Below are 14,376 nucleotides of genomic sequence, written 5' to 3'. Positions count from 1 at the left end.
CGCTGATGGGCTCAGAGGATCATTTCTCTTATCCCATCATTGTCAGAATCATCAGCACCTCCTGTGAAAAACCCATTATTTATGCTAATGGCTGTGTCTGTGTGACTGGCAACACTCAACGTAGACTCAATGTAATGACTATAGTAATGACTATACTGTTGAGTATGTGTTCCAAATGGTACCCTATTCCTATATAGTGCACTCATTAGGGAATAGGTTGCCATTTGGATGCTGACACACACTTTATGTAGCATTTTGTAGTTAACATTCAATGACATCCCTAAACATATGTTTTCATATAACCTCAATCAGTCTTGTCAATCAGCTGTTTTTCCTAGTACTAACTCCTCGGATCCCCAATCATGGCCTCCCAGACACATCTCTCATTTAATGTTCCACTTGTGCATTTTTGATTTATAGTGTTGAGAAAAGAAATGATCAACAATGAAGGATGCTTGTACATTGTTTCAGGTGAATTGCATACAGAAAATGCATGTAATCAAATGGTTTCCAATAAATGAAGTTTATTTCTCAACATGTCTGTATATTTATTGTTAACCATGCAGTCTAGCACTTTAACGCTGATAGTATTCCACATCACAGAACACTTTTACACTAAACACAAAGCATGTACACCATCATGATACGTCAGGGTTGGAGAAAGTATATATTTATACGGATGCCTGTTTCAACCTTGCTGTAGTTCCGTTTTCCTTTCTTTACATCTTTTTATCACCTAACAGGGGAAGCAGTGTTTTAACAAAAAGGTATAAGAAATAACAACAGCAAGGCACACATTTTTAAAGTGTTAAACCTTCCCTCGTAGTCGTACCCTCCCTTTATGTCTTAGGAATAAAAAATGAAAAAGGAACTAGTAGATAGATGCTGATTTTACGTCAACAGTCATCATCAATCTTTTACTATACAACACTGTTCAGCTGTTTCCAACCTGGGACGTGTTGCATAGATGGATCTACTTGCATTTGGCTTTCTTTATGACATAGGTCCAACTTCCATTTCCTCCATCAGTTGATTGCCAAAACAATCCCTCTCTTTCCCTCTGGCTTTCTCTTTCTTAACACAAGTTGCCATGGAGCTGGAACTCTCAGAACGCTCTGGAACTCTCAGCAGTGCTGTTCTGTTCTGTCCAGACAGGATGGAACTAATCACCAAACAGCAGCTCTCAAAGTAGTCGCCCACTATATGTGTCCTCTTCAAATTTTACCTTACCTTCTACTGATGCAGCAAACAAGGAAAACTTGTGTCCTGGGCTTATAACATCTGCAGCTGGTTCTACAGTACTGGTGAGATAGTGAGAAATGCCATACAAACTGACGGAAGAAGTCTGTGTGTGTCTGTGTGTGTTTGGTGAAGGTTTGTATGGTTGATGGAAGAGCAGTGAGGTAGCTCAGTTCCAGTCTGGGACGGATTGGAGGAGCAGAGGATGGTGCGGGTCACTGAGAGGTCAAAGGTCAGGGGTCAGCATTACAGTAGCCAGAAGGAAGAAGAGGAAGCTTGAGTAGCAGGCTGGAGAGAGCCATTGACCAGGGGAACAGGGGAGAGAGCCCAGGCCACAGGCCACCAGGATGGACATTGCACACAGACATGGACCAACCTCTCTCACAGCTGAGCCTTGGAGGTGGCTGAGGCTACACTCCCAGACAGTCTCTGTAAGACAAGAAGACAAAGATACATACAGTACAAATGTCAGTCAAGTTACCATTACACAATATCTGTTCTGTAGCTATTTTCACTTTCTTTTCTAATTTAGTAATGACCAGCTCACACAAACACTGCCAGTGATATATTACAATACTACATCGTACTGTATATACTGATATATTACAAAACTACATCGTACTGTATATTCCCCAAAACACATATGAAGTGTGAATATTTGAAACATTTGTCCTCAATGTACAATGTTCAACAAACCACGCTGTGACGCAATACCTCTGTAGTACGGTCAACAACACTATTTACATTAGTCTCTAAACCACAGACCATGGTACAGACTGACTGATTCATTCAGCAGTGCTTCATGGTCTGTATTCACCATAGGACTAATCACACCTGTTCCCCTTTTATAGTGGTGTGGCGTGCAGCGGGGCTGAACAGGGCCAGACGAGATGGCAGTACGGGGGTCAGATACAACTGTACATGACTACTGGGTGTAGCTAGTTGTGCAGGCTGAGGCTGGCATGGGGACAGGGGACATGACTGGCTCACCTGCAGCGCCTGGTTGTGTGACTACTGGGGCTCGACTGGGGCTCATGTGTCCTGCCCTGAGGGCTGGCATTGGACAGTATGGAGACAGTGGGGGAGAGGGGAGACAGGGGGGACTCACAGAGGGGAGACAGCAGAGTGTTTAGCCCCAGGGGTGCCCGTGGGGGATGACATCCCCACATAACTAATAACTAAATACACAGCCTACAGTATTTTAATGGCATGCAACTCTCCCTGCAGAAACAGTTGGTTCATACTATTGTAGCTGATACAGAGGAGTGGAGAAATACACCTCTGAGGTGATTGGCCTTTTGTAGCACAAAATGATATATTATTGAGAAAATGTCATTTTGCCTTTGTGGTGAGTGAGTTGTAGTTGAGTAAGGCTAAATTCCTACAAGTATTACAAATATTTTAGTAAGGCTAAATTCCTACAAGTATTACAAGTATTTTAGTAAGGCTAAATTCATACTGTATTACAAGTATTTTAGTAAGGCTAAATTCATTCTGTATTAAAATAATTGTAGTAAGGCTAAATGCCTACAAGTATTACACATATTTTAGTAAGGCTAAATTCATACTGTACTACAAGTATTTTAGTAAGGCTAAATTCATACTGTATTACAAGTATTTTAGTAAGGCTAAATTCATTCTGTATTAAAATAATTGTAGTAAGGCTAAATGCCTACAAGTATTACACATATTTTAGTAAGGCTAAATTCATACTGTACTACAAGTATTTTAGTAAGGCTAAATTCATACTGTATTACAAGTATTTTAGTAAGGCAACATTCATACTGTATTCAAATAATTGTAGTAAGGCTAAATGCCTACAAGTATTACAAGTATTTTTGTAAGGCTAAATTCATACTGTATTACAAGTATTTTAGTAAGGCTAAATTCATACTGTATTACAAGTATTTTAGCAAGGCTAAATTCATACTGTACTACACATATTTTACTAAGGCTAAATTCATACCGTATATCAAGTATTTTAGTAAGGCTAAATTCATACTGTACTACAAGTATTTTAGTAAGGCTAAATTCATACTGTATTACAAGTATTTTAGTAAGACAACATTCATACTGTATTCAAATAATTGTAGTAAGGCGAAATGCCTAAAAGTATTACAAGTGTTTTTGTAAAGCTAAATTCATACAGTTTACAAGTATTTTTGTAAGGCTAAATTCATACTGTATTACACGTATTTTAGTAAGGCTAAATTCATACTGTATTACAAGTATTTTAGCAAGGCTAAATTCATACTGTACTACACGTATTTTAGTAAGGCTAAATTCATACTGAACTACAAGTATTTTAGTAAGATTAAATTCATACTGTACTTCAATAATTGTAGTAGGTCTATATGCCTACAAGTACTATACATATTTTAGTAAGGCTAAATTAGTACTGTATCTCAAGTATTATAGTAAGGCTAAATTCATACTGTATAAAAATAATTGTAGTACGGCTAAATGCCTAAAAGTATTACAAGTATTTTAGTAAGGCTAAATTCATACTGTATTCAAATAATTGTAGTAAGGCCAAATGCTTACTGTATAAGAATTATTTTTGTGCTGACAGCAGTGACTACATGTGATTTTGCTCAAGGACTCTCAGCAGGGATTGGAATGAAACTGTGAAGTCATTGATGTATTCTTAAGGATGACTGAGGCACTTGAATCATAACATTGCTTGACTACTCAACCCAAGGCTCTCATTCTTCCAGCAGTTTCTGAGGAAGGCATGAAAGAGAGTAAGGAAAGGGAATAATGCAACGGCTAACCCCAGACGATACATATCCCTTATAAGATAATACATCGTTTTCAAACCAATTTGCTGGTAAAGGAAAACTTTGTGGAGAGTAGAGTTCCTGTAATTTGAATCATTACATTGTCTAACTACTAGACTGAGGCACTTGAATCAGAACATTCTTTAACTACTAGACTGAGGCACTTGAATCATTACATTGTCTAACTACTAGACTGAGGCACTTGAATCATTACATTGTCTAACTACTAGACTGAGGCACTTGAATCATAACATTGTCTAACTACTAGACTGAGGCACTTGAATCATAACATTGTCTAACTACTAGACTGAGGCACTTGAATCATAACATTGTCTAACTACTAGACTGAGGCACTTGAATCATAACATTGTCTAACTACTAGACTGAGGCACTTGAATCATTACATTGTCTAACTACTAGACTGAGGCACTTGAATCATTACATTGTCTAACTACTAGACTGAGGCACTTGAATCATAACATTGTCTAACTACTAGACTGAGGCACTTGAATCATTACATTGTCTAACTACTAGACTGAGGCACTTGAATCATAACATTGTCTAACTACTAGACTGAGGCACTTGAATCCTAACATTGTCTAACTACTAGACTGAGGCACTTGAATCATTACATTGTCTAACTACTAGACTGAGGCACTTGAATCATAACATTGTCTAACTACTAGACTGAGGCACTTGAATCATTACATTGTTAAACTACTAGACTGAGGCACTTGAATCCTAACATTGTCTAACTACTAGACTAAGGCAGTTAGTCATGAATGCCAGAAATACGCTGTTACAGTTGAAGTCAGAAGTTTACATACACCTTAGCCAAATACATTTAAACTCCGTTTATCACAATTCCTGACATTTATTCCTAGTAAAAATTCCCTGTCTTAGGTCAGTTAGGATCACCACTTTATTTTAAGAACTTGAAATGTCAGAATAATAGTAGAGAGAATGATTTATTTCAGTTTTATTTCTTTCATTACATTCCCAGTGGGTCAGAAGTTTACATACACTCAATTAGTATTTGGTAGTGTTGCCTTTAAATTGTTTAACTTGGGTCAAACGTTTCGGGTAGCTTTCCACAAGCTTCCCACAATAAGTTGGGTGAATTTTGGCCCATTCCTCCTGACAGAGCTGGTGTAACTGAGTCAGGTTTGTAGGCCTCCTTGCTCGCACACGCTTTTTCAGTTCTGCCCACATATTTTCTATAGGATTGAGGTCAGGGCTTTGTGATGGCCACTCCAATACCTTGACTTCGTTGTCCTTAAGCCATTCTACCACAACTTTGGAAGTATGCTTGGGGTCATTGTCCATTTGGAAGACCCATTTGCAACCAAGCCTTAACTTCCTGACTGATGTCTTGAGATGTTGCTTCAATATATCCACATAATTTTCATTCCTCATGATGCCATCTATTTTGTGAAGTGCACCAGTCCCCCCGCTACAAAGCACCCCCCACAACATGATGCTGCCATCCTCGTGCTTCACGGTTGGGATGGTGTTCTTCGGCTTGCAAGCCTCCCCTTTTTCCTCCAGAGGACATTTCTCTAAAAAGTACGATCTTTGTCCCCATGTGCAGTTGCAAACCATAGTCTGCCTTTTTTTATGGCGGTTTTGGAGCAGTGGCTTCTTCCTTGCTGAGCGGCATTTCAGGTTATGTCGATATAGGACTCGTTTTACTGTGGATATAGATACTTTTGTACCTGTTTCCTCCAGCATCTTCACAAGGTCCTTTTTGTATCAAAGTACATTCATCTCTAGGAGACAGAACGCGTCTCCTTCCTGTGCGGTATGACGGCTGCGTGGTCCCATGGTGTTTATACTTGCGAACTATTGTTTGTACAGATGAACGTGGTACCTTCAGGTGTTTGGAAATTGCTCCCAAGGATAAACCAGACTTGTGGAGGTCTACAATTTATTTTCTGAGGTCTTGGCTCATTTCTTTTGATTTTCCCATGATGTCAAGCAAAGAGGCACTGGGTTTGAAGGTAAGCCTAGAAATACATCCACAGGTACACCTCCAATTGACTCAAATTATGTAAATTAGCTTATCAGAAGCTTCTAAAGCCATGACATAATTTTCTGGATTTTTTTCAACTTAGTGTATGTAAACTTCTGACCCACTGGAATTGTGATACAGTGAATTATAAGTGTAATAATCTGTCTGCAAACAATTGTTGGAAAAATGACTTTTGTCATGCACAAAGTAGATGTCCTAACCGACTTGCCAAAACTATAGTTTGTTAACAAGACATTTGTGGAGTGGTTGAAAAACAAGTTTTAATGACTCCAACCTAAGTGTATGTAAAGTTCCGACTTCAACTGTGTGTCTCATCATAGAACATGTTCTGCAGAGAGGGGTGAAAAGAAGAGAGTACTTTTTTTAAATGAATGGCAAAACTTCTTTTGAATGTGCTTACTGGCAGTATGGAATGAGGCGGAAAATGTGTTTGCAATGGAATACTACGACGAGAGGGAGAAATCCTTTTGGCCATTTTCCCAGGTAAAGTACACAGCCCGAGAGGGTGTGTGTGTGTGTGCGTGCACCCATGCGTGTGTGTGTGTGGCGGTACTCATCATACTGTACGTACCATGACCTGGGGCCTGGCAGTTCCAGTCTTTGAAGCAGATGAGTTGTCAGAGACCGGGCCACTACCCCGGGGGCCCCGGACCCCAACCTCCCCACAACCTTGGCCTGACCTTGGAGACTGTGGAGAGGAGAGAGTATAGAGAGGGGGAGAGAGAGCGAGAGAGAGATGGGGGGAGGAGAGAGCGATAGAGAGAGGGAGAAATAGAGAGGTGGGGGAGAAAGAAAGCGTGAGAGAGAAAATAAATCAAACCACAAACCAAATTGTTGGTGGTTTTATATTTTCTGTAGTCCTTTCTAATCCACTCATATTTCTTTAGTTACAATGCATAGCTACAAGATATGAGGAAATAACATAGGGTTAGGGTAAATTACTTAAAACAACAAGTAGCTAATGGAAAACAATTCCCTCTTCACTTTAAATTGTTGCTGAGAATTGTCTTAACAGCTTTGAAAATAATACATCTTCCACAGCTCACACTAATGCACTTTTTAGCTTCCTTTGTTGGATGTTTTTATAATTACGGCAGTTTACAAGGTAATCACTTAATTATTCACCAATTGACACAGCCAGATAACAGTGTGATAGAAGGTCAGGCATCAGGTTTCTGAAGAGAACAGCCAGAGAAGTGGCAACTTAGCATATGAAATACAGCAACCTCTTAAAAGGACACAAACACATGGTAATTCAGTCATGAAATTAAATAATGGTTCTTCGCCGGGAATTCTTGCTTATGAATCATAATGTAATCTGACTGATTATGATTATTCTGTTCCGTAGACCTTAACATTCTAAATCGGAGGATGCTAAACAAATCCCTCTTCCATCGACACTTCAGGGGAAGAAGAGGAGGAGGGGATGAATGAAGGAGTGAATAAAAATATCTCCTCAATATTTAGTCACAGATATGAATACATAACAGGCTGAAATGTGCATCAGTCCCATTACGTGGAGATAGGTGGGTGGGTGTATAAAGGGTGCAATGTCTAACTCACCTGCTTCTGTTTATGAGTTGACTTGACTTCCTGAAGAGAGCTGTAGCCTTTCCTGACATTCTTCTGTTTCATCCACTGTGAAGTAGATCCTTTTTCATCTGAATCACACTTTCTTATTGGGGGACAGAGGCTGCCTTCCTCTTTTAAAGGATTTGTACTGGAGCAAGAGACTCTTATCTTAGTCATTACAGGGGAAATGTTAGATTCAAGCATTTCAGTATCTGCTAAACATTCAACAGTGTCTATCAGGGTTTCACATGGTAACGGATTAAGATAAGAAGCCTCATTATGGCACTGTAGCTGTCTCCAAGCTATACTTCCAGGAGAAATACCATGTTCTTCTTGGTATTCATTGCAGGCGGGCAGAGGCGCTTGGCTCTGACTCTGGCTTTGGGCAGCAGGAGAGGGAGAGGAGGAGTAGTAGTCAATTAATTTGGGACTGTGCCTCCTTTGCCTCTTGGTGACAGCCATGCTGTAGCAGAGAGGAGGTCCAAGGTACACTTTCTCAGTACAGGCCTCGAACAGCATCTCCTCGTCCCTGATGTCTGGGGTAGGCGACAGTAAGGGGGTGGCGCTCTTGCTGTCTATACAGGCGCTAACCTCTCCACAGTCCGAGTCGTGGGAGGAGATAGACAGGTAGGAGTAGAAGTCTCCCTTGTGGAGGTGTATGGTCCGGTGGGAGTGTTCCAGGACTTTGTCCCTGATCTGGGCTCCAGTCTGGCCAGGTCTCTCTTTGTCCTCTGCCTGGCTTTCCTTGTTCTTCAGAGCCACCGAGGCCATGTTGATGATCTCCATCACAAAGTTGTGCACGTTCTCCTGGCTCTTTTGGTCCTGGCGTGGGGGCGCCTGGGGGTGGGGGTGGCTGCAGCAGGGACGGTCTGAGTTGGGGTCTGGGCTGGAGCTGGCATTTCCAATGCTCTGCTGGGTGGGGACATCACAGAGGAATGAAGAGAAGAGATTCTCCTGACTGCTGTTTCCAGAACGGGGTGGTTTCTGCAGGGCGTGGTGGTGGTGGGAGCCACCGCGGTCCTCCAGTGGGGAGAGAGAGGGGGAGGAGTGGCTGGAGCTCTGGCAGGGGATTTCCCCTCTGAGCTGGCTCTCTAGAGAGGACTCCTTGGCCTGGAGCTGGGACAGCATGGCAGTGGCAGTGGCCATTCCCATGCCCCTCTGCTGGTCCCCTCCATTCACCACTGACTCGTTCACATAACAGTTTTTGACGGACTCCCCTTTCTTGGTGAAAAGGCTCCCCTCCTCTCGTAACAACTCATCATCCTCATCCTTCCCTTTGATGTGGGAGTTTTCCACATTCCCGTTCTCCATGTCATCTACAAACTGGCTGATATACCTCCGCGTGGCATTCTTCCTGTTGGTGTTCACCACGTCAGGCAGCAGTCCGAGACACTCTTTCTTCACGTTGCTGTTGGTGTGGGACTCCAGGAGCCTCAGCGCTGAGCGGTTTAGGAAGGAGCAGTGCTCGTTGCCTACAGACAGCCTGTTGGTGCGGTCTTTGGATAGGGTGTCACACTGCAGCTCGTCCCCTAGAGGGTCATATCCTTGGTTCTTGTCCCTGCCAGACTGGGACTGCTGCTGGGAGCGGGAAGGATTGTGGATCCAGTTGTGGAACTCGTTCTTCATGTACTCCATGCCTAGGCCTAAGGAGCCCTCCATGTACTCCTCCTCAGAGGCGACTGAGCTGTCCTCCTCCTCATCCTCCTTGATACCCAGCTCCTCCTCAGTCAGGGTCAGCGTGGAGCTAGACAGAAGGTCACTGTCCTCCTCCTCAACCTCCTTGATACCCAGCTCCTCTTCAGTCAATGTCGGTGTGGAGCTGGACAGAAGGTCACTGTCATCCTCGTCATCTGTGCATGCAGAGGTGCATGACACGTTGACCACCATGCTGATGCTGGCGTCTGCCTCGTCGTGACCCCCATGGCCTCCGTGGTGACCCCCTGGCTGGGCCCGGTGGTGGTGCTTCCTGAAGGAGGCGTTGGAGTCCAGCATGCAGCAGCGGTTCCTCAGTACGGCCAGGTCCTCAGAGCCCACCGACGAGTCCTCTGTGCTGCTCAGCTCTGTCAGAGAAGCAGCCGAGCTCTCGTTGACGGAGGAGGGGGAACCACCTCGGCCTCCTGAGAGGCACCCAGCATGCCCAGGCCCCCAAGATCCATACCCCACCCCAGGGTGGCACAGGGAGCTGCTGCTCTGCAGAGTGATGTCAGAGATGCTGCGTGTCATCTTTAGGTTGTGTAGCGGGGTCTGGATGTTCTCCAGGCGTTTGAGGAGCTCCAGAGTCCTGCGGCTCAGTTCCCCTGTGGGCTCTATGGCTCCGGTGCCCAGGCCCAGCTCCCTCAAGCTGCCCTGGCTGCCTCCTTCAGCCTCCTCCCAGCTCTTACATGGAGCCAGCCAGCTCTCCAGAGACGTGGAGCGCTGGAGAGTGTCTTTGCCGGATGGAAATAGCTCCCCCGCTGCATACAGAGACTCCAGGGATGACCCTTGGGACAGATGGGGGATCTCTCTGTCTCTACGGCCCTTCACTCCTGTCACTCTTCTCTCATCTTCCTCCTCGGAGTCAGGGCTGAGGCCACGTCCGTTGATCAGAATCTCCACGTTGGACTCTCTCCTGTGTCTCCCCCGGTTCTCCCCAGCTCCACCTCCCTCCTCTCCTACTCCTCCACCTCTCTTCTTTTCTGCTTTGCATCTGTTCTGGTCTCGATCTCTCAGTGCCGTCACAGACACACAGTCCCCATACAGCGCTACCTTGTTGGCCCGCTCTAGGATTCTGTCAATGTCCTCGTCACACAACCTGTCCCCCTCGTCGTCGTCTTCCCCAGGCGAGTTGACTCCTGGGGGGGGTCGGAGGTAGGTGCTGCCTCCTCTCCATGGGTCATCTAGACAGACCACGGAGTTGGCCGTAGTCTCTGTCTCGCCCTCACTGACTATCCCGCTCTCGCTCTCTGATCTGTGTGCGGACTCCCCGCCTCGTCCCCCCTGCTTTCCCCCGCCAAACAGACCCCGTAGGAGGTCTGGCAGGGATTCCACAGATGAGAAGGAGGAGTCTTTGCTCAGGCTCTTCAGAAGAGGCTGTTTCCTCCCGGCTTTGACTGGAGAAGAGGTCTTGTGTACGGAGGGGAAGTGAGGATGTCTGTAAAGCTGCACATTATGCAGGCTGTACACCTGATAGGCACTGGGACGGTGAGAAGACAGAGGCGTCATTCTAGACGATTCGTTCAAGGACATCCCTCGCTGAGTAACACGCGGGCTCGACTCGGACATGTCATAGTCTAAACCAGCCCCAGGGGATCCAGGACCTGATTCACATTCAGCATTTTGTTTGTCATCAAATTCCTGCGGCTCCATGTACTCCACGATGGCCATGTCCATTTCATCCCACTCCCAGGAGTCCTCGGCTGGGCCGTGGAGGTCCATGAGACCAGCCTCTACGATGTTCCCCGGGACCTTCAGTTGGATAAATGGGAGAACCTCAAATTTACCGATTCAAAATCAATAAAAAAAGAAAGCTGTTTCATTTTTTTATACTAGGTTAATACTTTCAATTTTGGGGAGAAAGCAAAGCATTGAATAGCACAATTCTCTAAAAAGTGCATCGTCTTAAAATGTGCTTAGACACAGACATTTTGCTAAGGAAGACACAATTCTACAAATTGCTTGGCATCTCATTAATATAAGAGAGAGGGCCTATTTATATGAACCATTTTTATCTTATTAATCTAATAAAGTGGTAAATCTAGCACTTTCTACATGGCACACCCTCTGTAAGGAATTTCTATTAGACTTCTGTTTATTCTCTTCTTGCTGATAAGGAAAATCCGAATGACTATAAGCTGGGGTTGCTAATGCAGGATAAAACCTTCATCTGTGAATCAATAAGCCTCAGCTAACCTAGCTAACACTGATCTAAATGATGCACATAGGCCTATAGTATATAACCAAATGGTCACTACACAAGGAGCAGTAGCTAGCCAGTCTTATCAAGCACTTCACCTGATAACCAACTAATAAGACAAAGACAAGAACCCAGAAATCCACTTCCAGACAGCAGAATAATTGCCTTTAAACATCATGTTTTCCATCCACCTCCTCGGCCGGCACATGGAATGGTAAAAGATTCTCAAAATACCCAAATTGAAACATTTTCTCATTTTCATAAATGGGGCATCTAGAGAAGGGACTAGTGCAGTCGTGACCACACTCCTTTTATCATTGAGCAAAGTCTTTCATTTCTAAACAAAGGGAATATGTTCCCCCTATTCAGGACATATCCCCCAGGTAAAACTGTACTTCAGTCTGCAAAGTCTACTTGTGTTCTCTCTCCCTGCTGTACTGGAATGGATATAACAGAGTAGACAACCAGACAAATTCAAAACCCTGCCTGCCTTTTTCCTCTTCCCCAGATGCTCCCGGTTCCACAGTAGCACAATGCAGTCCCCCCAGAAATGCGGACAAGAGGACAGAGAGAGAGAGATGGACTATGAACTATGGGTGAATATGTCCATCTGGGATGTGTGGTGGTGTTGGTGGTGGAGATTTCACTACAGATTTAATGGTGATTCCACCTGTTCTCCACATTACACAAACACACTGAAGGAAACAGAGGTACTTTACAGTAGTAAACCCCTTTTAAACAAGTCTCTATTTGCAATATTTGGAGCTGAGCCTTGTGCCATTACGCATTGATGATCAAAAGGGGGGTTGTGTACAGAATAGTCTGAAGCTGCCAGACATCACACTGCCTGTGTACCAATTTACCCCCCATTTCCTATATAGTGCTCTGTATAGGGCTAGGGCAAAAAACTAAATGTGCACCCCTTTGGGTTCCCAGTACCGAGTTTGGGAACACTGCCATACATAGTGCACTACTTTTGACCAGGGCCTATGGGGAATAGAGTGCCATTTGGGACGTATAGCTCACATATCACGATGTACTACAGCCACTTTCCCTGCAATATACATCACTATTAGTAATACATTATAGTTACAGTGCAAAACATTTCCTTCTCTGTTGCTGGCCTAAATAACTTACCCCTGGACAGCTCACTTTGAGAGGAATAATACCACTCAGAAATAGCTCATTCTAGAGTTGGGGAGCTTCTTTACAGGGCATAAACGGAACCTTCATTACTGAAACATAATGTATAGCTGGCTAGTTGCTAGTACATAAATGTACAGAGTATATCCACGTGACCAGCTGTATCTACGTGGTCAATTCTGCAGTTAAGTGAGAAAACCAGGAGACACCCAAGTCTCTTGAGGAGTGGTCATCCATCCCTGGACTAGGAGTCTTTACAGTCAGACCTGTATGAGTTCTGCCATGCGGGGCCAGGCTGAGTCACCTGGTCTGAGTGCAGGTATATGTTACGTACAATGCCTTCGGAAAGTATTCAGACCCCTTAACTTTTTCGACATTTTGTTACATTACAGCCTTATTCTAAAATGGATTAAATAAATAAAAATCCTTAGCAATCTACACACAATACCGCATTGTGACAAAGTCATAACAGTTTTTTCAAAATTTTAGCAAATGTATTAAATATTTAAAACAGAAATACCTTATCTACATAATTATTCAGGCCCTTTGCTATGAGACTCGAAATTGAGCTCTGGAGCATCCTGTTTCCATTGATCATCCTTGAGATGTTTCTACAACTTGATTGGAGTCCACTTGTGGAAAATTCAATTTATTGGACATGATTTGGAAAGGCACACACCTGTCTATATAAGGTCCCAGAGTTGACAGTGCATGTCAGGGAAAAAATCAAGCTATGAGGTCAAAGGAATTGTCCGTAGAACTCCAAGACAGGATTGTGTCGATGCACAGATCTGGGGAAGGGTACCAAAAATGTCTGCAGAATTGAAGGTCCCCAAGAACACAATGGCCATAATTCTTAAATGTAAGAAGTTTGGAACCACCAAGACTCTTCCTTGAGCTGGCCGCCCGGCCAAACTGAGAAATCAGGGGAGAAAGGCCTTGGTCAGGGAGGTGACCAAGAATAGGATAGTCACTCTGACAGAGCTCCAGAGCGCCTCTGTGGAGATGGTAGACCCTTCCAGAAGGACAACCATCTCTGCAGCACTCCACCAATCAGGCCTTTATGCCAAGCCACTCCTCAGTAAAAGGCACATGACAGCCTGCTTGGAGTTTGCCAAAAGGCACCTAAAGTACTCAGACCATGGGAAACAAGATTCTCTAGTCTGATGAAACCAATATTGAACTCTTTGGCCTGAATGCCAGGTGTCACGTATAGAGGAAACCTGGCACCATACCTGCGGTGAAGCATGGTGGTTAATCCAGTTTAGAATAAGGCTAGAACATAGCAAAATGTAGAAAAAGTCAAGGGGTCTGAATACTTTCCGAATGCACTGTATATTGCATATTCCACCCTCTTCCCATATTGTGTCAGGTCAGTATCTTAATAGTATTTGAACCATGTGGGGTGCCAAGCAGGGTGTGAGGTCTCACATGATCTGTCCCCAGGGCCCGCCGGAGGCGGGTCTGCCACTGCAGCACCTGCATGACGATGGCCTCCCAGCGCCGCTCCAGGTTGACGGTCAGCAGCTGCAGGGCCTGTTGCTCTGAGTCTGGACAGCTCTGCTGCTCCTGCTCCTCCTGCAACCGCTGGGACAGCCTCAGTACCGAGGACACGTCCTTACGCCTCCCACACACCTCCAGAGACAGAGACTGGAGAAGGGAGGGGGTGGAGAGGAGGAGAAGGGAGGGGGTGGAGAGGAGGAGAGGGGAGGGGGTGG

At 44.4% G+C, this 14,376-nt stretch overlaps 1 protein-coding gene across 4 annotated transcripts in view; it reads right to left on the bottom strand.

Moving 5' to 3' along the window:
- Positions 1-507: 507 nt before the first annotated feature.
- Positions 508-14,376, bottom strand: part of LOC106611224 (A-kinase anchor protein 6) — a 288,016-nt gene continuing 274,147 nt past the window's right edge. For 3 of the 4 annotated variants that reach the window (XM_045723598.1, XM_045723597.1, XM_045723599.1), the window contains exons 12-15: positions 14,090-14,308; positions 7,615-11,067; positions 6,623-6,739; positions 508-1,668 (exon numbers count right to left, since the gene is read on the bottom strand). In XM_045723598.1, coding sequence (XP_045579554.1) covers positions 1,621-1,668; positions 6,623-6,739; positions 7,615-11,067; positions 14,090-14,308 — 3,837 coding nt within the window. In that variant the 3' untranslated portion in view covers positions 508-1,620. Of the gene's footprint in view, positions 1,669-6,325; positions 6,380-6,622; positions 6,740-7,614; positions 11,068-14,089; positions 14,309-14,376 lie in introns of those variants that run through there. The other variant, XM_045723600.1, reaches the window with a different exon arrangement.

Source organism: Salmo salar, chromosome ssa09 (assembly GCF_905237065.1).
Source record: "Salmo salar chromosome ssa09, Ssal_v3.1, whole genome shotgun sequence".
Taxonomy (NCBI): Eukaryota; Metazoa; Chordata; class Actinopteri; order Salmoniformes; family Salmonidae; genus Salmo; species Salmo salar.
The sequence above is the reverse complement of the archived record's forward strand: the minus strand, read 5'-3'. Positions and strand labels throughout refer to the sequence as shown.